Genomic DNA, 23,906 nt, shown 5'->3' on the forward strand with positions numbered 1-23,906 from the left:
TATTCCCTACTCCCCCACATCCTAGTTTACAAGTTCCTCTAACCTTATAAACATCTTCTCCCCAACGGAGCTGCACCCTCCACATTTAGGTGTAATCTGTCTCTATTGTAAAGCCAGTAACCAAACTGTCCTCCCTGCACCAGTTTCTTTTTAGCCCTCGAAGCTCCAACCGTTTCTCTGGTGTGGTTCAAGGACCTTGGAGGTCCTTTTGCTAACTTATCACTTAAGTCCCTGAAATCAATTTTAAAGATGCTCCATCTTCCGCTTTGCCTTTAAAACCAATATGTACTGCCTCCTGAAAGTGGTAATATAACCCAATTGATCTCTAAATCTTCCATACCTCAATGAATGTGAAAGAGAGCTCTCTATTTTTTTAATGTGCTTAACATAAACATTAAAAATGTAATTGTCAGCCGGGAGGCAATGGTTAGGCTCTCATTCTTTTTAGTTGAAAATGTTTGTTTACAGTGGACTCATTACATCAAGCTGAAATTCACACTCACAATAAAATAGATCAGGGAAGCGAGTCATCTTCTCTCTTTCAGCCTGTGGTTTACAGAGAGTTCTAACCTAAGTTTAGGGGACACTGTCTAAAAAGCACTTTTCAAAAAACCCATAGTGCTTTGTGCAAGTTGTGTCATAGGTCTACCCTGTACTACATATTTACCTGTCGAACAATAGGCTCTTCTTCATAGATCGGTTGAGACCATTCAGTGTAATCCCAGGGTATTTCCTACTCCCAGGCAGCCCTGGAAAAGCATATGGCTTATTTTTTTGCCTAAGCTCTACTCATAGTAATGATCGCACTGCTAAATACACGTGTACATCGGCACACAGCCATTCATTTCAAAGGCTGGACACTGTACTTGGACTGTCCAGGCAGAGGAAATATGCCAGGTATTATACCAACCAGGCTCAGCCAGCCCATGTTCAAGAGCCCAAAGGTATAAAATATTAGTTTAAACCATGAAAAATGTAACCTACAATTGGCGCAAAACCATTATAGTTTCTCCTGAACAAGCAGCTATTTAATTCTGCACGAATATATGGCCATTCTCTAAAATAGCAAATCCTATTAGAAAAAATATTTTTTTTAGAGGAGTACTCTTTTTCACAATTAAAGTATATGTAAACCCTCACCTCGCTTCTTTGGGGCGACCCGGAGCGACCGTCATAGACTTCAATGATATGAAGTCCGTGACGGCCGCTCCGAGGTCGCGGCGCGCTGCTCGCACCGCGACCTCGGAGGTCGCCCCCCCAAGTCGGATCGCCCCTGTGTGAACGGGGCCTTAGAGCTTTAGTACTAGCTGTGGGTGCAGTGGAAACAAGTGGCCCATCTTTATCCCCACAATACAAAATCAAATGTGAAAGGAGCTTAACCACTGCTAAATACTTTTTTCTTCTCAGTAATAAACTTTATTCTACAGATAACAGTGCATTGCAAACAGCGCCTGCCAGACCCTGCTCCTCCAATGCATTTCACCCTATGCCATGGACAAATAAATCCTGAGAACTTTTGAAACACCAGGTAGTTACCAGCCCATGGATTCCAGCAATGTCTTAGATCTGGGAGCTGGCTGTGACTTCCTGATGAATCACCGCCAGCTTCTCCATCACGCGGTACAGTGACACTGGTCCTGCAGCCTCCTGGGACGTGTGACGTGTAACGCGTCCCAGAAGGCTACGGGGGGGGGGTCAAGATGAGCGACATCAATATCGTCTAGATAGAAAATGAATGGTGGAACAGGCAGTTAAAAAAAAATTCCCTCCTCTCCCAATAAAAAGCTGACATTCAATTGAAGTTTGGGGGGGTTTGAGTTTTGAGTGAAGTTCCATGTAAATCAATTTGTTACATGCTTTGGCCAGTATTAAGGCAGCAAAAAGCATACCTTTTGTTAGAAAATTTAGTTTTTTGTTTTTTTTTTGCATGGCCAATCAATGTAAACTTTATGTCATTCTTACTGAATGAATACAACATTTGTTATAACAAGACTCACCTTTATGTTAAAAAGCCATGGTTTTATGGCATCTACTTCTGATGCTCCTTTACTGAGATCATAAACAACAATATATAAAGCACGTGGAGTCATAAAGTGTGGGTGAGTACTGTAAAACTCCTCTTGACCTGTAACCAAACATAGAAAAGCAACATTAGATTAGACTTATTCTGCCATAACATACCAATCAAAAAAAACCCAAAAAAAGTACTGTAATACTGACATATTTTAGAATATAATGGTTGCCATGGAAAAACTTACCGTTAGTTTACCGGTAACGACTTTTCTGATGAGCCTTCCAGGATGGCCCAAACATGAGAGATGATAGGCTCCTCCTACCGGAAACACAATCAATTAAACATAGTTAAAAGGCCCCACCCTTCCCTCCATCCTCAGTTGTAAAAAAGTATCTTCCACAACCAGATTCCTTGAGGGATGTGTTTAACATTCAGTCCATGGGTACTTACCCCTTTTTTAACTTGTTTGCACCCCTTAATAGGGTGGGTAGGCCGGCCGTCCTGGAAAGCTCATCAGAAAAGTCGTTACCGGTAAACTAACGGTAAGTTTTCTCTAATCGCCTTCCAGGACGGCCCAAACATGAGAGGATACTAGATTACCCCCGGCCTACCTTAGGGTGGGACAACTGCCTGCAAGACCTTGCGTCCAAAGGTTAGGTCCTGTTGAGACAGAACTTCTATCCTGTAGTGTTTCAGGAAGGTGTCGTGGCTGGACCAAGTGGCTGCCTTGCGGATCTGCTCCCAGGATGCTCCTGCCTTCTCGGCCCAAGATGTTGCTAGGGCTCTTGTAGAATGTGCTTTAATTTTCACAGGAGCTGGGACACCTGATGCCTCATAAGCGATGGTAATTGCCTGCCTGATCCATCTGGATATTGAAGGCTTAGAGGCCTGCAACCCTTTCCTAGGTCCAGAGTGGAGGACTAAAAGATGGTTTGACCTTCTGAAGCTCCTTGTCCTGTCTAAATAGATGAGTAGAGCTCTTCTAACATCAATACAGTGGAACCTTTCTTCCTTGCTGTTTTTTGGGTTGTCACAGAAGGAAGGTAAATTAATCTCCTGTGTTCCGTGGAAAGGAGATGCCACTTTCGGTAAATACAGAGGATCTGGTCTTAGAACTATCCTGTCCGGGCATACAGTCATAAATGGTTCTTTGATAGAGAGGGCCTGGAGATCCCCTACTCTTCTAGCTGAAGTGATGGCCAGTAAAAACGTCAACTTAAGAGACAACCTTTTGAGGGGAATCTCTCCCAAAGGTTCGAAGGGAGGCCTAGATAGCGCCTCTAGGACCCTTGTCAGGTCCCAAGGTGGGAACCTGTCTTTTAACAAAGGAGTAACTCTCTGTCTGGCTAACAAAAATCTCTTTATTAGCGGCTCTCTCGCCAGACGGGTGTCAAGGAACACTGAGAGGGCCGCAATTTGTACCCTAAGGGTGTTAATGGCCACACCCTTATCAACCCCATCCTGTAGGAACTCTAGGATTACAGAGGTAGAGGGGGATGCAAAACCTTTTCGCTTACCCCAGGTACAAAACATCTTCCATACCTTAGTGTAGATTTTTTTGGTAACAGGCTTCCTGCTCAGCAAGAGAGTATCTACCACTCTCTGTGAGCAACCCTTTGAAATTAAGAGTTGGCTTTCAGTAGCCAAGCTGCCAACTGAAAAAATTCCGGGTTTGGGCAAAAAACCGGACCCTGTGATAACAGATTTTTTGAAACCGGCAGGTGCCACGGGGGAACTAGTGCTATGTTCTTCAGAGTGGTAAAACCAAGGTCTCCTTGGCCACCAAGGGGCGATTAGAATCAGCCGAAGATCCCCCCAGTGGTTCAATTTCTGAAGAACCCTCGGAATCAACATCAGGGGGGGGGGGGGGCGTAAGCCAGACTGAAACGCCAAGGTTGGGCCAGTGCATCCAACCCCATCATCCCTCTGGTCCTGGTAAGGGAGAAGAACTTTCCCACTTTCTTGTTCTGCTCTGTGGCAAACAAATCTACTTCTGGTGTTCCGAACCTCTGGGTTATCTTTTGGAAAATTTTGGGGTCTAACTCCCACTCTCCCTCCTGAATAAGATGACGACTGAGGAAGTCTGCTTGCAGGTTGTCTTCCCCCTTGATGTGGACTGCTACTAGGGAGACCACTCTTTCCTCGGCCCAGCTTAGGATTGAGGTAGCTAGATCTAAGAGGGGTCTGGATCTGGTCCCTCCTTGCCTGTTCAGGTATACTACCGTTGTAGTATTGTCTCAGAGTATGAGGACTTCCCTGTTGAGGATGTTCTCTCTGAAAGCTTTCAAGGCCTCTCCTACAGCTTTCAACTCCCTGAAATTTGAGGAGGCTTGAGTTGTCGCCAACAACCAGACTCCCTGTGCCTGTGCTCCTTCCATGTGAGCCCCCCAGCCCTTGGTACTGGCGTCTGTGGTGATTTCTACAGGGTCCCATTGTCCCCAGGGCCTGCCCTTGTCCAAGTTGGTCTGTTCTTTCCACCATATCAGGGATTCCCTGACCTGAGGCGTGAGGATGACCTGTTCGTCCAAGGACTCTGTTTTTCTGTCCCAAGATGATAGATGGAAAAACAGAAGTTTCCTTGCGTGTAGTTGTGCCCAAACCAAAGCTGGTATACTGGCTGACATGAAACCCAAAACTCTCAGAACTTCCCTTCTGGAGCAGGATGGGGAGTCCTCTAACGCCTGGACTGCGGTGACTATTTTCTCCCTTTTCTCTTGGGTTAGAAATAGTTTTTGAGCCTTTGAGTCTACCAGGAAACCTAAAAGGTTCTGTAGCTGGGATGGTACCAAGGCTGACTTCTTCAGATTGATGAGCCATCCTAGGCTCTCCAAGACCTCTATTACCCGACGGGTATCTAGATCTACCTGGGTCTCCGATTTCCCGAAAATCAGTAGGTCGTCCAAGTAGGGGATCAAGGCAATCCCTAACATGTGTAGGTGTGCTACCGCCTCTGCAAGGACTTTCGTAAATATCCTTGGGCTGGCGGCTAGACCAAAGGGTAGTGCCCTGAACTGCCAATGAGTCGTTTTTCCATTGTTCTCTATGGCAAATCTCAGGAACTTTTGATGTTCTGGGTGGATGGGAACGTGTAGATAAGCCTCTCTGAGATCTAAGGTGGTCATGAAGACATCCTTTAACAAGTTTTTCCATACTGAATAAATTGTTTCCATTTAAAATTTTTTGTACGTCAGGAACCTGATGAGTTTCTTTAAATTTATGATTAGGCGGAATTTGCCTGATGATTTTGGGACCACGAACACGTGGGAATAGAACCCCTGGAGATGTTGATCTTCTGGTACTGGAGTTATTACCAGTTGCTCTGCAAGTTCTTGAATTCCCTGAAGCAGAGCCTCTTTGACTTGAGGTTTCTTGGGGACCTGGGTTAAGGTAATTGTGGTGGGTGGAATTGAAGTGAATTGAAGGCGGTAGCCTTCTTGAATGAGATTGTAAATATATGGGGAGACAGAAATTTCTCTCCATTGGGTGAGAAATTTGCTCAGTCTGCCTCCCACCTTGACGCTGGCGTCACTTGTTGTCTCTTGAGCCTGCTGTGGAGGGAAAGAGCAAGTTATTCCTTTGTTTTCCCTTCCTGAACCCCCATCTCTTGTTGGGTTCCCTTTTTCGTCTATTTTGACTTTGTTCCTGGGGGCCTCGAAAAAATTTCCTGGGAACATCCTGTCTTTTAACTGGAAATTTCTTCCCCCTTTCCGAGGACCTAGCTAGGACCTCATCCAACCCAGAACCAAATAATAACGACTCCTCAAAAGGCAAAGCGCAAAGTTTTGTCTTTGAGGTAAGGTCCCCCTCCCACTCCTTCAGCCAGATGGCTCTTCTGGCTGAGTTCAAGAGGGCACCTGTCTTGGCTGAAGCTACTACTGACTCCACCGCTGCATCCGCCAGGTAAGCTACTGCCTTCCCAATCAGGGACAGTGAGTCCTGCAAGTCCTGAGTCTTATCCTGGGGTAAGTTTTTATTTAGCCTGTCCAACCAGCAGCAGGTATTCCTTGCCACACAGGAGGCAGCCAAGGCCGGGGCCATGGTAGAGGCATTGGACTCCCAGGCTTTCCTCAGGAGAGACTCCGCTTTCCTATTCATGACGTCCTTGATACTGCCTGTGTCAGCAAAGGAGAGGTCAGATTTCTTGGTCACTTGAGCCAAGGGTGCATCTAATTTGGGACTTTTGATCAGCTGTTCTATATCCTCCTCTTTGAAGGGGAATCTCCGTTTCCAAGACACTGGCTTCTTAAATTTAGTCTCTGGACGCTGCCATTGCTGAAGAACCAACCCTTTGAGGTATTGGTGGATGGGAAAAACCCTAGAAGGAGTCTTACCTAGACCCTTATAGAGTCTGTCCTGGGCTGATGTCCCTTTTTGCACATCGGGTATTTCTTCAGAGGCATACACTGCTTGAAGGAGTCCCTGCATGCTGTCTAGCCCAAACAGATTCTTGGTAGGTTCTGTTTCCTCTGCCTCTTCTGAGTCCCTATCTCCTTCTTCCTCTGAATTGGATTGGGAGATTGAGCGGTCTATATCCTCTTCCTCCTGTCTATTCCTTTGTAAACCTGAAGGTAGACTATGAGGAAAGGACTGGCTAGCTTGTCCTGGCCTAACCGAAAGGCTCTCCTGTGAAGAGGTACCTTCCCCTGCAGGAGAGGTTGAGGATCCTGAGTTCCCTAGGGAGGATTTGACAGTCTGGATTGTTGTCAACATTTCTTCTTGGACTGTTTTTAGGAAGTCCTTCATTAGGGCTGATGATTCCCTCCCTGCCAGCCTGTAAATGCATTTGTAGCAAAAGGGCTTTGTGTGGGAGCTAGGTAGTTTGTCTGCACAATTACCACACTTTTTAGAGGCAACAGATCCTAACCCTACAGGTGAAACAGTAGAGGTTTCCTGAACACCGCTCTGGGACTCTGGAAGACAGGATACAACATCAATTAGTATCACTCTTCCAATCTTTTTGAAAGGGTAAGGGGCCCCTAGAAAGGACACCTAAACAGTCCTACTATGGGCAGGGAGAGGGAACATCAAGCATTTTCAGGAAAGCAAAACATCAGCAGACTTTTCTTTTTGAAAAAAGTTAGATGCACTGCAGCACTTAACCGGATCCGACCTGGGTTTGGCTGTTGTTGCTTGGCCCAGCGCTTCTTCCTTCCCCGGTGGTTGAGTAGAAGGCTTCATCTCCCTGGCAGCTGTCCGAGCTCCTGTGGCCTGGGAGTCTGCACTACCGCGTGGGAGCGGTTCCGGCGTCTCCTCCACCTTCCTCTTCCGCATTGTGACAGGAACTGACCTCACAGGATGTTGTCGAGCTCCTTCCGCTCCGACCGCGAGGCTTGAGGCGCTCGCGTCTGACGTCACTTCCAGCGGGAAATTTGAATCCGAATCCGTGGAGGAGAGCTGCTGGCGCCGGGAAAACGGTGAAAGAAACCTAGAGGGATCACCCGGGTGACCGACGGTTCCACCGATGGAAGAGGCGACCTGTTAGAAACCCAGGAGGGGTGGCAGGTAGAGCTCTACTCTCAAAGGCTTTGCTGAACCTGGCTCACAGGGGGACCATAGGACTATCAAAAAGTCTGCAGGTCAGTAAAAATAACAAATGTTTCGTAGGAAGAAACACAATCTAAACTGAGGATGGAGGGAAGGGTGGGGCCTTTTAACTATGTTTAATTGATTGTGTTTCCAGTAGGAGGAGCCTATTATCTCTCATGTTTGGGCCGTCCTGGAAGGCGATTAGAGAAAACATTTAGTGTCATAGTATCTCTAATGCAAAACAAGATGCTATTATTAAAATATAGCACCAGAAGTTTCAATATTTATAACCAAATACTTATTTTAAATGGTAACATTCAGGAATAATAGAATGAAAGGCACGTCAAGAATATAATTTCCAAATTAAATATCTGAGAAGTAAAATCTATTTATCAAATCTTTATTGGAATTAATTTATAATGCTGAAATGTCAGGTCAGCATGGCTTTCTTTATTCTTATTTCTCATATTTTCTTATTTTATTGCTTACAATTATTTACTACTCTATTTAAAAAGCAAATACTAAATAAAATAATTTTAATTTGCACAGTGTATTGAAGCTTAAAATCCACATCTAAATTCTAGATGAACAAGTAAGGCAAATCTCAAAATTTGGAAAATGATTAGGATTTACAGCTGGCAGAGGGATGTAAAGAAGAGAAATTTAAACTGCTGTAGTTAGAAGCAATGGTCATGATCACAGCAAAACATGATAATTCAAGGATTGCCAAAGATGAAGTTTAGCTAGCAGAATTTGTCTCTAATTAAAGTACTATCAATACTACAACTACTAATCATTATTAAGATTTTTTTAACTGAATCAGGTGGTGTCGAAGAGGCACAATGTGGGGCAAGCATCGGGATTTTAATGGTACCGTCCTAAGACTAAGAGTACTCAATAGAAGACGGAATATTTTTGTAAAAATTATTTAGAAAATTTTATTACAAATACTCATATAAAAACAAGATACACAAAAGGGAGAATATACAGTGCAAACGTGTATATGTGTACATTCATGTGAACCGTAAATCAATACAACAGATTCACAAGCTACACCAATGGGGTCATAACATGCGTTGGTACAATCCCTGGCTCAATAATGGGTCAGATAGGTATGACTCCTCCTGTATTTCCCATAAACCCAATACTCAACATGTTTCGCGGAGATCCACTTCTTCAAGGGTGTGGGATGGTGCAGTGTTAGGAAATATACATATACTAAAATACAGGAAGAAGAAAAGAGTCAAGAAAATAAAAATCAAAAACCATACAATGAATGCAAACAAAAATCATTATTTATGACAAAATAAAATCACATGAATTCATAAATTTTACTTGTTTTGTCATGCTGTGTAGCAAAAGAGTCCCTACCTGATAAAATAGTAACCACCGGCTAATCAGTGGACCAGATAGGAGCAACAAGGTGTGGAGTCTCCCTGGGGCAGACACTGAGGCGCCAAATATACAGTGGACCCTCCAAAATCCTACATGTCAAATATCTACGAAAACGTAGAGCATTGGCATAGTAATATTGGTAATGGTAGGAGGCAGGTGGAAGAGGATCGCAATGCTGGGAGTACAGATATTATAGAAATTATAAGCATGACCGATGAAACAGAGACCAGGTGATCAAGGGCCAAAGGCAGGATCAGGGAAAGCCTCCAAAAGAGGGATGCCTAGAAATGTAGATAATATATAAAGAAACAACTAAAATTGAAGGGGCATCGATGTCTAAAGTAAAAATAAATATACGAGTAACAGAGTAGTCAGACAAGTTACCAAAAGAAAGACTAAATAAGGAACTAATGATTGATCGATGGGAAGTTGTTACCTAATGTGTCTGCCAGATGCAAGGATAAGCCCTGCTAAGAGCCCATATATAAGCCGCCTCAACAACGCAACGCCACACCACGCCAACAGAGATGCAAAGCAATGACATCACGGGGTCTGGCGTCCGACCGGCGCAGGCGTGTTGCCATGATAAGGTCCAGGAGAGCCGAGTGATCGTCCAAATGATAGGCACGCCCAAGCTCAACCCCAAGGGGGAGGGAAAAGGCAGCAGAGCGACACTGGTCAGAACCCGGATGTAAACACGGCAACAACCGATCCAAGGGCAGAGATGCAGACTCGGCAAATGCCGAGTATAGCTACCTCTTACGGACGTCACGTGCCCGCCACGGGAGACACCCAAAGCGCCCCCAGGCCGATGAGAAACGGATGGCAACCTATAAGGCTGGGCTCAACTATCACAACGTGAAAAACACAAAAATGAGAAAAGAAAAATACAATATCAATGTAAATACACAGAAGTATACATAAGAGTAAATACATAATTTTTAAATAAATACATACAAATCTATAACAAAATATATCACCAAATATACAAAGCAATAAAGTAATGGGACTTCTACATAAGAAACACATGATTATTGAATCATGTGGTTAACCATCCAGAAGCCAGATAGCTGTCTGAATGAACAATGATACATGTGTATACATATATTTATACAGGGAGCCGCTTGGAAGGAAAAAAAAGGGGGGGGGGGAAACAACAGCACAACAACCATAGACCTAATTCACAGGAATGGCTTAAACATATGCATTTCGTTTAAGCCTGGAGGAGAAGTGTTTCACATTGTAGGATGCGTCGATCACAATTGCCACCCCTGGGATCAGGGGGGGACAACCTCTAACACATGGAATGATACCATTGTGTTATCAAACCTATTATGTAATCCAATGTGTCTAGCTACTGGGGTAAGGATCTTACCGTTACCCGAGTAATGGACATGATCCCCTATACGTTGGCCGAATTGACGTATTGCCTACATAGAAAGCTGTACATTGACAAGTCATGAGATATATTACTTCTTGTGTAGTACAGTTAGCATGTGTATGTAGTTTATGCGATTCAGCATTGGGAAGTTTAGTGATAGGGCCTTCCATAACCCATGGGCAGCGTGGGCACTGGCCACATCGTTAAGTCCCCAAGGGGCATGGGAGGTCCAAATCTTTTTCACAATAGTGACTAATGGTGAGATGGTCACGAAGAAAGGTGGCCCATCTGAACACAAGTTCAGGGAGATTTTTAACATATTTAGAGAGTGTATGGTCTTCAGTGGGAAGATGCCAGTGTTTGGAAATTATTGAACGTAATTTGGTAGAATTATTGGAATATTGAGTGATTAATCTTACAGTTGAGCTACTGTTTTGGGGTTTCTGTTTGTATAAGTTAGTTCTAGATTGATTTTTCACTCTATTGTAGGATTTCCTTAGCATTGTACATGAATAGCCTTGTGCTCGGAGGCGTTGTTGTAACTTACGAGCTGTGATTTGAAAGTCTGATACGTAGCAGTTTCTGCATAATACTTCACATACGGAATGCTATTGATAAGTGGGGTAGGGGGTGCACTGGATGCATGCAATAGTGTGTTACCAGCACTGGGTTTCCTATATAGACTAGTAGTGATGTATCCATCACATCTAATCCCATCTAATCTCAATGTCTAAAAAAGGAATTGTCGCTTTGTTTACAGTGTAGGTGAATTTGAGATTGTAGTTGTTATTGTTAAATGCCTGTAACATAGAGTGTAGTTCACCATATGAACCAGTCCATATGATGAACAGGTCGTCTATGTAGCAAAACCAGCACAGCACATGTGTGAGCCACACAGAAGACCTTTCGTTGGAAAAACGGAATTTTTGTAAAATCTTACCGTAAAATTCCTTTCTCTGAGTCCTCTGACAGTCGCCGCCCACTCATTCAGTCTTCCCTAATGGGTATTGACCTCTTATCCATAGGAGCAAGCTAGGCATAAGACTTGTTAAAAACAAAGTGATTTACACAGACACACCAATGGGGGCTGTCCCACTGGTCCAATACCCCTCTGCTATCAGCCATCCCAACTCAGTTTGGTAGCAAGCAGTTAAAGTCCAAAGAACCCCAAATAGAGGGGCGGGGGCGGCGACTGGCAGAGGACTCAGAGAAAGGAATTTTACGGTAAGATTTTACAAACATTCCGGTTTCTCTTACATCCTCTGACAGTCGCCGCCCACTCATTCAGTCTTCACCAATGGGATGTCCCAAAGCAGTGTAGACATGAGGGGTGGGAAACGCAACCGTCACAAAGGCAACGCAGTACCCACGTCAGAGAAAGGAACCTTACGTGAACAGAAAAGGTATCCTCTGGGCAACAGAAAAGCTCAACTGGAGCAACAACCAAGGAAAGCAAACAAACAAGGGGGAAACAACCCCAAAAGCCCGGGACCCGCAAAATAAGGGTCTCCTTAAGGCACTGCCGCACACAGAACTTTGCGGCCAAAGGAGGCATCTGCCGATGCCAGATCATCAAGTTTGTAGAATCTTGAAAAGGTGTGCACTGACGACCAAGTCGCAGCCTTGCACACCTGGGCCACCGAAGCCTGATGCCGGAAGGCCCAGGACGCACTCACCGTTCTGGTAGAGTGCGCCTTGACAGGGAAGGGCGGTACCCATTCCTTAATCGAATAGGCCTGTACAATCGTCTGTCTGATCCAATTTGAAATGGTCGCCGCAGACGCAGCCATACCCATCCGAGGTCCCTCAGGAAGGACAAAAAGAGAATCCTACTTCCGAAAGGATTCAGTGAACGACAGGTAAACCCTGATCGCCCTAACATCCAAGGAAGGCAAACTCCTTAGGATGTTTTGGATTCGCACAAAGCGAAGGCAAAACAATGTCCTCATTGAGGTGAAAATCAGAAACCACCTTCGGAAGGAAGGACTGGTTGGGTCGCAAGACCACCTTCTCCCTATGAACCACCAGGTAAGGGGAGCGGCAAGACAAAGTCGCCAATTCCGACACTGCGTGCTGAAGTGATCGCCACTAGAAAAGCAACCTTTTTTGACAGCAGAGGCAAAGAGATTTCCCTGATGTTTTCAAAGGGAGGACGTTGCAAAACAGACAGAACTAAGTTCAAGTCCCAAGGAGGTAGAGGCTCCCTCAGAGGAGGGGCCAAGTGACGCACACCTTGAATAAGGGTGCGAAGCAAAGAGTTAGATGCCAAGGGGCGCTTAAAAAGGACGGCCAAAGCAGACAGCTGGCCCTTAATCATGGTCAACGCCAGGCGCTGATCCACACCAGTTTGTAGGAAGGCCAACACCCTCGCCACCGAGTAGTCACGAGGAGGAAAACATCTGGATTCACACCAGGCAAAATAAGCCTTCCAGGTACAGTAATAGACCTTACCGGACGAGGCTTTCCTAGCCTTGAGCAAAGTAGGAATGACCTCCGATGAGAGACCCCTGTCTCTCAAGACCTAGCTTTCAACAGCCCTGCCGTTAAAGCCAGCGACTGTAAAGCAGGATGGAAGATCGGTCCTTGCGACAGTAGATCGTCTCGTAGCGATAGCCGCCACAGAGGCTCGACGGCCAGTTGAACGATGTCCGCATACCAGGATCGGCGTGGCCAGTCCGGGGCCACCAGAATCATCTACTTCGGTTCCGAGACTAACCTGCGCAGGAACCTGAACAACTGAATCGGGGGAAAGGCATACATCAGATGATACCGGTGCCAAAACACCACCAGCGCATCCGAGGAGTCTGCCAGCAAGCGCGTTCTTGCCACGAACCTTCCCACCTTGTTGTTTAACCGTGACGCGAACAGATCCACATCCGGGGATCCCCATTTCGCACACAGCATCTGAAACACCTCCGGGTGCAGGGACCATTCCCCCTGGTCCAGGGTCTGGTGGCTCAGATAATCGGCCTGCCAGTCCTCCACACCCGGAATGTAAACTGCCGAAATCGCCGGGACGTGAGTCTCGGCCCAAGACAGAAAACTGGTCACTTCCTGGGCCGCCCGGGCACTCCTGGTTCCCCCTTGGTGATTGATGTAAGCCACCACAGTGGCGTTGTCCGTCTTCACCCATACAGGGCGGCCCTGAAGACGATCCGTTCAATGGAGCAGGCACGGCCTGATCGCTCGCAATTCCAAGATGTTGATCAGTAGGGAGGATTCCTCCACCGACCAAGTGCCCTGGGCAGACAGGTTGCCCAGAACGCCACCCAGCCCGACAGGCTGGCATCCGTGGTAATCACAGTCCACAGCAATGGCCGGAAGGATGTCCCCTCCGCTACGGCCGGAGACAGGAGCCACCACAGAAGATCCATTCTGGTCTGGCGACTCAGAGACACCCTCAGGTCCAAGGACTGGGGGAGCCTGTCCCACCTGGCCAGTATCTCCACCTGGAGAGACCTCGTGTGAAACTGTGCAAACGGTATGGCCTCGAAGGCCGACACCATCAACCCCAGGGACCGCATACAGGTCTTGATTGACGAGGACTCGTCCCTGAGGGACCTCACCTCATCCTGCAGGGTCCGGAGCGTGTCCTCCGGCAGAAACACCTTCGCTTGGGCGGAGTCCAGGACCATCCCCAGATACGGGAGACGAACCGAAGGAGTCAAAGTCGACTTCTGAGTGTTGATGGTCCACCCGAACTCCTGGAGCGTCTGAACAGTAGTGGTCAGATCGTGCAGCAGGCTCTGACTGGCACTCGATCTTAACAGGAGATCGTCCAGATATCCCAAGACCGAAATGCCCTGTGCCCGTAACAGGCCCAGAACAGGAGGCAGCACTTTGGTAAACACCCTTGGAGCCGAAGCGAGACCGAAAGGTAACGCCACAAACTGATAGTGTTCCTCCGCGTTAGCGAATCAGAGGTACCTCTGATGACCCTCGAATATGGGGATGTGTAAATACGCATCCTTTAGGTCGACGGAAGCCAGGAAATCTCCCGGACTCAAGGAGGCCACCACCGAACTGAGGAATTCCATGCGGATTTTTTGAACGCGCGCGAAGCGGTTCAGAGCTTTTAAGTCCAGAATCGGACGCACCTTGCCCTCCTTTCTGGGCACAGTGAACAGATTTGAATAAAACCCCCGAAATCTGTCCCGATGAGGCACCGGGACGACAACCCCCTGGGCGAGGAGATCCTGCACCGCCCGATGAAGATCGAGCAACCGATCTGGGGTCAAATGAAGATTTGAGGGAAGGAATCTGTCCGCCAGCCGCGAAAGGAATTCGATCTTGTAGCCTGATCGAATGATTTCCTGAAACCATCTGTCCGGAATCCGGAGCAGCCAAGGTTGGAGAAAAACGGGTGAGGGCGCCCCTTTAGGCAGTGGCGGACTGAGCCGCTGCACCAGCCTGGGCAGCCTTTGGCTTGCCCGCCCAGGGCTTTCTCTGACCACCGTTGCCCTTGAAGGGTTTCCCCTTGTCCTGCGCCTTGAAGGCACAAAAGGACCCCTGATTTGGTTTAAAGGTAGGGCCCCGCTTACCGCGGAAGAACTTACCCTTAGGATTCTGGGGCAGCAGAGTGCTCTTGCCCCCAGTGACACCTTTAACCAATTCATCCAGGGACTCCCCAAAAAGCTTTTCAACCAAATCAAGCGATTGAGTACTGCGACACTAGATAAGCGTGCAGCTAATGGGGCCTCATTCAAGGCCGCATCGCAAAAATACATGACCCCTTGATAAATCTGGTCCACCATCCCCAAGCTAGTAGGGGGGGGGGGCAGAATCAGCAACGAGGGTGTGTCTGAGCACCTTGGTCCAATCCGCCACGGCTTGAGCCACCATGACAGAGGCGAAAATAGGTTTCAGCATGGAATCCGCCACCATGTAGGAATGTCGGGCAAAAGATTCCAGTCTCCGATCCATAGGATCCCTAAACACTGGAGAATCCTCGGTGGGTACCAGAGTGGCCCTGTTCAATCTGGCCACAGTGTGATCCACTTTGGGAGCCACAGACCAGCGCGAATCCGTAGGAGACGCAAAGGGGTAGAGAAGTTGAAACTTCTTTGGCACCACAAAAGTGCGCTTCAAGTTGCGCCATTGTTCATTTACAGTTTTGTGGAACTCAGAGGGACAAGGAAATACCTGCGCCGCCTTACAGGATCTGTGGGTACCAAAAGAGGACCGTTTTCCCAGGGGATTGGGCTCATCCTCTAAATGCAGTGTTTCCTTAAGGGCAATGATCAGCGCATCCATAGCCGCGCGGTCCTCGGCCGTCCCAGGGGGGGGAATCATCCACCCCCGCATCCTCCGCCTCCCCCTCAGACTGAGAAGAGGGAGACCCTTCAAGGGGCACACTATCTACGTCAACCATGTCAGATTCAGAATCAGAAGAAAGAGAGAGCCTAGGCCTTTTTCTAGTATCCCGTTCAGCCATCAAAAGATCCACTTTGGACGCTAAAGTCGCAAGTGCGGCAGTCAGAGCAGGCGGAGCAGAAGATATAGAGGAACCCGAATTCTCCACCAAAGCTGGGGGAAATTTGCTGTCCTGGGACTCCATAATAAAAAACGTTTTTTTTTTTTTTTTCCAAGGTACTGGCCCTTTAAGCGCACCGTGGTGCCCCGCAGTACACCGCTATGAAGGATTCTGCAAGCAGACCCCCAAACAGGAATAAGCTGACAGCCAGGTGTATTCCCACAAAAAAACAGCAAAGACAGACCCCACAAGTGTTACCACACGCCTGCCGATATCCTCTGTACAGAAAAAGGAAGTGATGTCACCGCAGGAGGCTGAACTAGGACTTCAGACCAAGGAAACATGGTTGCCCATAGAAAGCAATGGGAGGCTCCGGGAAGATGGCCGCCGACGTGCTCAGGAAAACACATTGCCACACACAAGATGGCGCCGTAAGGCGCCAAAATACACTACATACATCGTTGTAGAAGCGCCCACAGTGAAGCCAGCATGCTGCCCACACCTAAAATGGCGGACCGGTGGTTTTTAACCCCGCAGCGGTCGCCGCACATGTCTGCACCTCCACACACACCCGAAAGTGTCACATAGGAGAGGGACCCCCACAAAACAACCCCACACAGCGAACCAGCTGAGTTAGAGTCCCCGCAGGGACCGGGAGAAAGGGAGTCCCAAAAACGCCCAGACATCAGGGGATACCACAGACACACAGGACTGCCAGCCCCAGGCAGAGGCCCCACACAGAATGTACTTACCGTACCCGATGGCGTGGGTGCCTCACATCTACGGGAAACCTCCCACCCCAGATGACGGGGGTGCCGTCAGCCAAAAACGCAGGACGCTAGCAACGCACGAAACCGTGGGTGAGACGTCCAGGCTAGGTGGCCACCTCGCAGGCTTTCATCCCTGAGGACAGGGACGGGTCGTTTGCGAGGCCAGGGCATACACATAGCCTGCTAAACGCTGGATGGCGGGCTGGGATTCCATAAGGCCCTCTGTCCTGGGATACCAGGATGACCAGTGCGACTCCCAGCTCTGCGACACCGTCATTATCTTGAAGAAGTGACTAAGTGCTGAGAAATAAACAGCTAGTAATGCAAAGAAAAAAACGCATTTGCAGAAATAAAATCATAAGAAAATAGAAGGCGGCTGGGACTGTACTCCTAACTAGGCAGAAGACAAACTGAGTTGGGATGGCTGATAGCAGGGGGGTATTGGACCAGTGGGACAGCCCCCATAGGTATGTCTATGTAAATCACTTTGTTTTTAACAAGTCTTATGCCTAGCTTGTTCCTATGGATAAGAGGTCAATAGCCATTGGTGAAGACTGAATAAGTGGGCGGCGACTGTCAGAGGACGTAAGAGAAAAATATATTTCTCCCAATCACAAAGATAAAGGTTGGCATATGAGGGTGCACCGTACATCCCCATTGCCACACCTTGCACTTGTAAATAGGTGTCATCCATGAAAGTAAAAAAATTCCTAGTGAGGATAAACCTGAGTAATTGAAGAACAAATGCATTTCAGGGCCAAGTGGATTGGTCTTGTCCCTTCAAAAAAGTGTCCACAGACCTGGATGCCCTCCTCGTGCGGTATACTCGAGTATATTGCCTCGATATCAACCGCAACAAGCAGGGCATCCAGGGGGGGGTCACAATATCTTCAATATATCTAAGCAGATCTGATGTGTCTTGGATGTAGGAAGGTAGAGAACGGACATGTGGTAATAAAATAAAATCAACATATCTGCTGGGATGTTCCGTTAAGGAACCTATGCCTGGAAACAATAGGTCGACCAGGGGGGTCCTGGTCGACCGCCCGGCTCTCCCAGACCTTATGACAACACGTGTGCGCCAGTTACTGGCGTATGCGCTGTTCGGACGCCAGACCCCGTGACATCATTGCTTCATGTCTCTGCTGGCGTGACGTTGCGTGGTTGAGGCCTCTTATATATGGGCTCTTAGCAGGGCTTATCCTTACATGGCGGCGGACTCCCAACTAGCAGACACATTAGGTAACAACCTCCCATCGATCAAGCATTAGTTCCTTATTTAGCCTTTCTTTTGGTAACTTGTCTGACTACTATGTTACTCATATATTTATTTTTACTTTGCACATCGATGCCCCTGCAATTTTAGTTGATTCTTTATATATTAGCTACATTTCTAGGCATCCCTCTTTTGGAGGCTTTCCCTGATCCTGCCTTTGGCCCTTGATCACCTGGTCTCTATTTCATCGGTGGTGCTTATAATTTCTATAATATCTGTACTCCCAGCATTGTGAGCCACTTCCACTGTCTGCCTTGTTATATACCTGCCTGCTTTACTGGAGGGTATGATACGCTCACCTACCAGTATCCTATATATAAATAAATATATATATATATATATATATATATATATATATATTGTAATGTTTGGGGGGTTTGTGGCTCCACAGGACCGAGTGCAAAACCGTTAAACTTTAAACAAAAAGGCTTTTATTCAGCAGGTAACACAAAGCTCAGGCTTTCAGCAGCACACAAGCACAAAATACAAAATAAAGTCTGCTTATCTTCAGCACAAAGTAAAAGGAAAACCCATACAGTTCGTAGTTGAGTCTTCGCTCCCAGGTTTAAAGTGGAGTTCTACCCATTTTTGGAACTTTAGATCTATGTAATCCCCTTTAAAATGGCTTCTACCAATGGAAACTTTTTTTTTTTTTTGCTAGTAAATACCTTAATTTCTGCTTTATTCCTCTCCTCACTTCCGGGTCCGATCGGCGATGACGTCATTCGGCGATTCGCAGTGTCTGCTGGGATGTATTCTATTCCAGAAATCTCGCAGTAGCTGAGCTGTACTGAGCCGTGCCTGCCCCGCCTCCTCTCATTGAGTTGTATTGTATGAATGTATTAAGGCCATTCTCTGCCCCGCCTCCGCCCCGCCTCCTCTCATTGAGTTGTATTGTATGAATGTATTAAGGCCGTTCTCTGCCCCGCCTCCTCTCATTGAGTTGTATTGTATGAATGTATTAAGGCTGTTCTCTGCCCCGCCTCCACCCCACCTCTAGGCGGAGGCGGGGCAGAGAACGGCCTTAATACATTGCATACAATACAACTCAATGAGAGGAGGCGGGGCGGAGGCGGGGCAGGCACGGCTCAGTACAGCTCAGCTACTGCGAGATTTCTGGAATAGAATACATCCCAGCAGACACTGCGAATCGCCGAATGACGTCATCGCCGATCGGACCCGGAAGTGAGGAGAGGAGGAATAAAGCAGAAATTAAGGTATTTACTAGCAAAAAAAAAAAAAAAAAAGTTTAGATTGGTAAAAGCCGTTTTAAAGGGGATTACATAGATCTATGTATTCCAACCTATTAAAAATGGGTGGAACTCCGCTTTAACAGTCCTTGTTAAGTCCTGTTTCTTGCAGCCTCCAGCCAAACTCACAGCTCTCCAAACACAGGTGTATTCACCAACTCCTCATCTCCACCCACCTATCACTACTTCCTGTCCTCTTTTAAGAGCTGCTTCCTGGAGGTTCTTAACCCTGTGTGTGCTGGAATCCTCAGTCAGAGGTGGAGACCCCTTCCCACCCGAATATCGCTTCAGGGTCTCAGAAATCCCGGGTCCCAAATACTTCTCTATTAAACCAGAGAGAACTGCGAGTCAGTACCCTCCTGTTTCAGGCTATTCCCAGGAATTCCTCACACATCCTGGGTGACCCTCTGAGTACTTCCACACTTCCCTTAAAGGGACCATAACCCGATAATTGGTGCTATATAGCACCCGTCCAGGACCCAACCTTGGCGTCCTGTACAATATATACAGAATATATATATATATATATATATATATATATATATATATATATATATATATATATATATATATATATATATATATATATATAAATATAAATATAGACACACAAATATACAAATAAATATATATATATATATACATACATATATACATATATATATAGGATACTGGTAGGTAAGCATAACCTATATATATATATATATTAAATATCTATATATACTATTTCGTTTTTCACTTCAAAAGATTGTCCTACCATTGTCAATATTAATATGCCAATGCTCTACATTTTCCTAGATATTTGACATGTAGGATTTTGGAGGGTCCACTGTATGTTTGGCGCCTCCTTGTCTGCCCGGGGGAGACTCCACACCTTGTTGCTCCTATCTAGTCCACTGATTAGCTGGTGGTTACCATTTTATCAGGTAGGGACTCTTTTGCTACACGTGCTAGCGTGAAAAACAAGTAAAATTTATGAATTCGTGTGATTTTGTCATAAATAATGATTTTTGTTTGCATTCATTGTATGGTTTTTGATTATTACTTTCTTGACTCTTTTCTTCTTCCTGTATTTTAGTATATGTATATTTCCTAACACTGCACCATCCCACGCCCCTGAAGAAGCAGATCTCCGCGAAACATGTTGGGTATTGGGTTTATAGGAAATACAGGAGGAGTCATACCTATCTGACCCATTATTGAGCCAGGGATTGTACCAACGTATGTTATGACCCCATTGGTGTAGCTTGTGAATCTATTGTATTGATTTATGGTTCACATGAATGTACACATATACACGTTTGCACTGTATTTTTCCCTTTTGTGTATTTTGTTTTTATAGGAGTATTTGTAATAACATTTTCTAAATAATTTTTACAAAAAGATTCAGTCTTCTAATGAGTACTATTAGTCTTAGGACGGTATCATTAAAATTCCGATGCTTGCCCCACATTGTGCCCTCTTCTACATTTTTCCCTGGGATGTAGGTACCTTTATTATTTTCTAAATGTTTTTTGTCTGAGCCTATTCTAATTGAATCAGGTGGTGGTGATAATGATATCGCAAACAGAAGGATGTTGAGAACATTTAAGAAAAAAAAAATGCTGGCCTGGGAGGCAATGACCACTCCAAAGTATCACCAAGTAATCAAAATGATCAGAAGACAAGGTTGATTCAAAAGGAGTTGGTGGTGCTGCTGCTCTAGCCTATACGGTTCAGGTTGTAAGACCCAGGATAAGCTCCAGCTTAGTTCAGCATGCAAATATGTTCTGATACTGTAAATAAAGTTCTTTCACAATAAATCATAGTAGCCAACAAGCCCAAAACCTCTTCCCCATCATCAGTATATTTCTGAAAACCAAGACAACCTTCACCATCTTTTGTTGCCCGTGATGTCCAGAGATTTACTACTATAAGACCAGTGACTGCAAGATGTCAGGGTCAGAAACCTTTAAAAAAAAAATAAAAAATCATGCTTGTCAGGTCCTCCAGAAGTTCCATATGCACCTATCAAAATTCTATGTAGCCTCAGGAGCATTTTCCCAGGAACAAGCTGGCACACTTTTGGACAGAATTACCTGTCTATCTACTTTCTACAGGCAACTCCTGGAACAACCTATATCTAATGAAGAAGTCCTTCAGGTGATACAAACACTGAAAACCCATAGGGATAGAGGCTGGGTCCCGACAGTTTGCCCACTACTTATTACAAAAGATTTGCTGACCTACTCACTCCTCTTCTGACTACTGCCTTTAACAACCCCCTGAAGGGCATACCACTTAGTCAAGAGTCCCTCTGTGCCGGTTCACACATATGCGATGCGGGAACCCTGCAAATCCACTGCGGGTTCCTGCATCGCACTCGACTCGCGGGCAGTTCACGCTGCCATATGCGAATCGCTGGGGGTGTCAATACAGAGTTAAGGACACCCCCAGATCAGTTTGCATATCGCAGTGCGAACTGACAGTTCGGACATGAATAGGATCACATAGGTGTGTGTTACCCATGTGATCAGATTCTAGAACGGACCAAAAAAAGGGTCCTGTGCGACTTTGGTGGGAATGCGATACAAATTCAGCCATACAATCTGTATGGCTGAATTTGCAACGCACAGACATCGCAGGTGATTTGCAAAACAGTGCGCTGCAAATCACATGCAATGTCTGACATCGCTGAAGTGTGAACCGGCACTCACAGGCATAATTTCAATGCTCCCATAACCCAGCATTAACTGTTCTACTTGGTCAAATTACAAACCAATCTCTTTACTAAACCTTGATGTTAAAAATATTTTCAAAAGAGTCTTATGCCTTAACCCCATAATAGGGGCACTAATACACAGAAAATAGGTGGGGTTCATTTCTCTTCATCAAGCAGGCAGCAATATTCATAGGGCTGCCTTATCCCTTCAGGTCATAAGAAAAAGACATTTTCTCAGTCTACTTGTTTTCGTTAAACATTAAAAAGGCATTTGAGTCTCAAGCCCTATTTGCAATATATTTTCGGTTGAAGGGGTTTTGGCCTACATTTTCACGTTTGGGTCACATTTCTTTAATCTCAGCCTCAAGCTTACCTTACGTACTCGGGATATAAATCTGTTTTTTCCTCATAGCAAGGGGCACAGGGATGTCCCCTACCACCCCTATTATTCATCCAGGTGATTGAACTTCTGCCCCAATTAGTCCGCACTTCTTCAGATATCAAAGATATCAATGTAGCTGGACATCATAAACTCAGCATGTTTGCTTGTTTTGCCCCAATCTTGTGCAGGTCCTTGAGCGGTTTGCAGGTTTCTAGTTTGGCAGTTAACCAATTCGAATCTAAGCCCCTCAATTTGTGACTTTCTACACAAGACTTTAGTTCCCTGCAAACTTTTTTCCCAATTTTAAGGGCAACCAATTATATCCCTTATTTAGGCATCAACCTTACCAAGGCCTGTGAATCCTTGGATCACACCAATTTCCTTTCAAGGGTTACTAAACTTACCTCTCTGATGACTCACTGGTCGTTTATGTATACCTTGTAGCTAGGCAGAATAGCAGCAATCAAAATTTCCCTGTTTACCGAAAACTCTCTTCCTCGTATTGCAATTTAGGATACCTTCAAATTACCAAGGCCTATTTCAAAGGCCTATACTCCATTTCATATAGCGGCCTGTCAGACCAAGACTCCCTAAGACCACTACCTTCCCACCCTAAAACGCACTGCGGCCTTGTTCTTCCACACCTCACAAAATGCTAACAAGCTGCAGAAACCACCCACCTAATCAAATCGCATGCAACCAGAGAGATTCTACACTGGATGAGTCTTAAAGTGGCAGACTGTGATCCATTAACAATTCACAACTCTCTTTGGATAGCCCCTATGGACCGCAAATTCTTCACAAACTCCATCACCTCAAATACCCTCTCACTCTTTGGAACAATATTAAACAACACACAGAGAAAGACAGAAAATAAAAATCTGCACTACCACAAAAATTACAAAGTGTATGAATGGATAAATAATTATGTGAATCATCTAATGAGTTGCAGTAAAAAACACTTAATTGGCTCCCACACCAAAAGCAATATACAGTGAGTGTGTTGCACTACTCCGTGATACATCTAAAGCACATAAAAAGCTTAAAAATATACGATTAGTTCCCCCACTATAGGCCTTACAGTGTAAGAAATTAGGAAAAGTTCTCCGTGATAAAAAAAATCTATCCATCGAGTGAAGGTGTTATTCAATGCTCCACCTCAAATCAGAGTGCACAACCAAGAGTAGAAATACCCGCTCACCTGAATATTGAACCCAAAAAATTGAATATACAGGTCTCAAAAGCTCTTAAACTGGGCATAGCTTACTCGATCTATTCAATGTACTTTCCAGGACAATGGTATGGACAGAACTGTTAAATAGCGGCAGGACCCCTTCAGTACTTCTCTTCCCTCATGGCCCAATGCTTTCTTTTATGCAATACCCCTCATTCTATTTAGCTTATACTTCTCTTGCCTCTTTTTGTACATGATCTGGCCTAAATTTTCCCAGTTTCGGATTCAAACACTTTAGGCTCTCCACTTAACTCCAAATTAAACACACCCTTTCCTTAGTCCATGGACAAGCCCCCCACTCTCCAGTAGGGCTGAACGAAATTCGATGTAACATTGAACATCGTGCTGCGGGCGTGGGCGATAGTCACATCGCCGGATCATGGGGACTCACAGTGAAGGTAGAAGAATACAGCCCCACATCCGTCCCACATGTTAAGTCTGTCCTGCAGCTCTCCTGACTGAGCAGTGAGCAGCGCGCCGTGAGCAGCGGCACAGGGAACCAAT

General features: G+C 45.8%; 1 protein-coding gene across 4 annotated transcripts in view; it reads right to left on the reverse strand.

Annotated features, from left to right (window-relative positions):
- LRRK2 (leucine rich repeat kinase 2) overlaps positions 1-23,906 on the reverse strand; it is an 816,940-nt gene that overhangs the window by 247,480 nt on the left and 545,554 nt on the right. For all 4 annotated transcript variants that reach the window (XM_082254234.1, XM_082254231.1, XM_082254232.1 and 1 more), the window contains one exon: positions 1,998-2,125. In XM_082254234.1, coding sequence (XP_082110360.1) covers positions 1,998-2,125 — 128 coding nt within the window. The remainder of the gene's footprint in view (positions 1-1,997; positions 2,126-23,906) is intronic.

Source organism: Pelophylax lessonae, assembly GCF_965119305.1.
Source record: "Pelophylax lessonae genome assembly, chromosome: 4".
NCBI classification, from domain to species: Eukaryota; Metazoa; Chordata; class Amphibia; order Anura; family Ranidae; genus Pelophylax; species Pelophylax lessonae.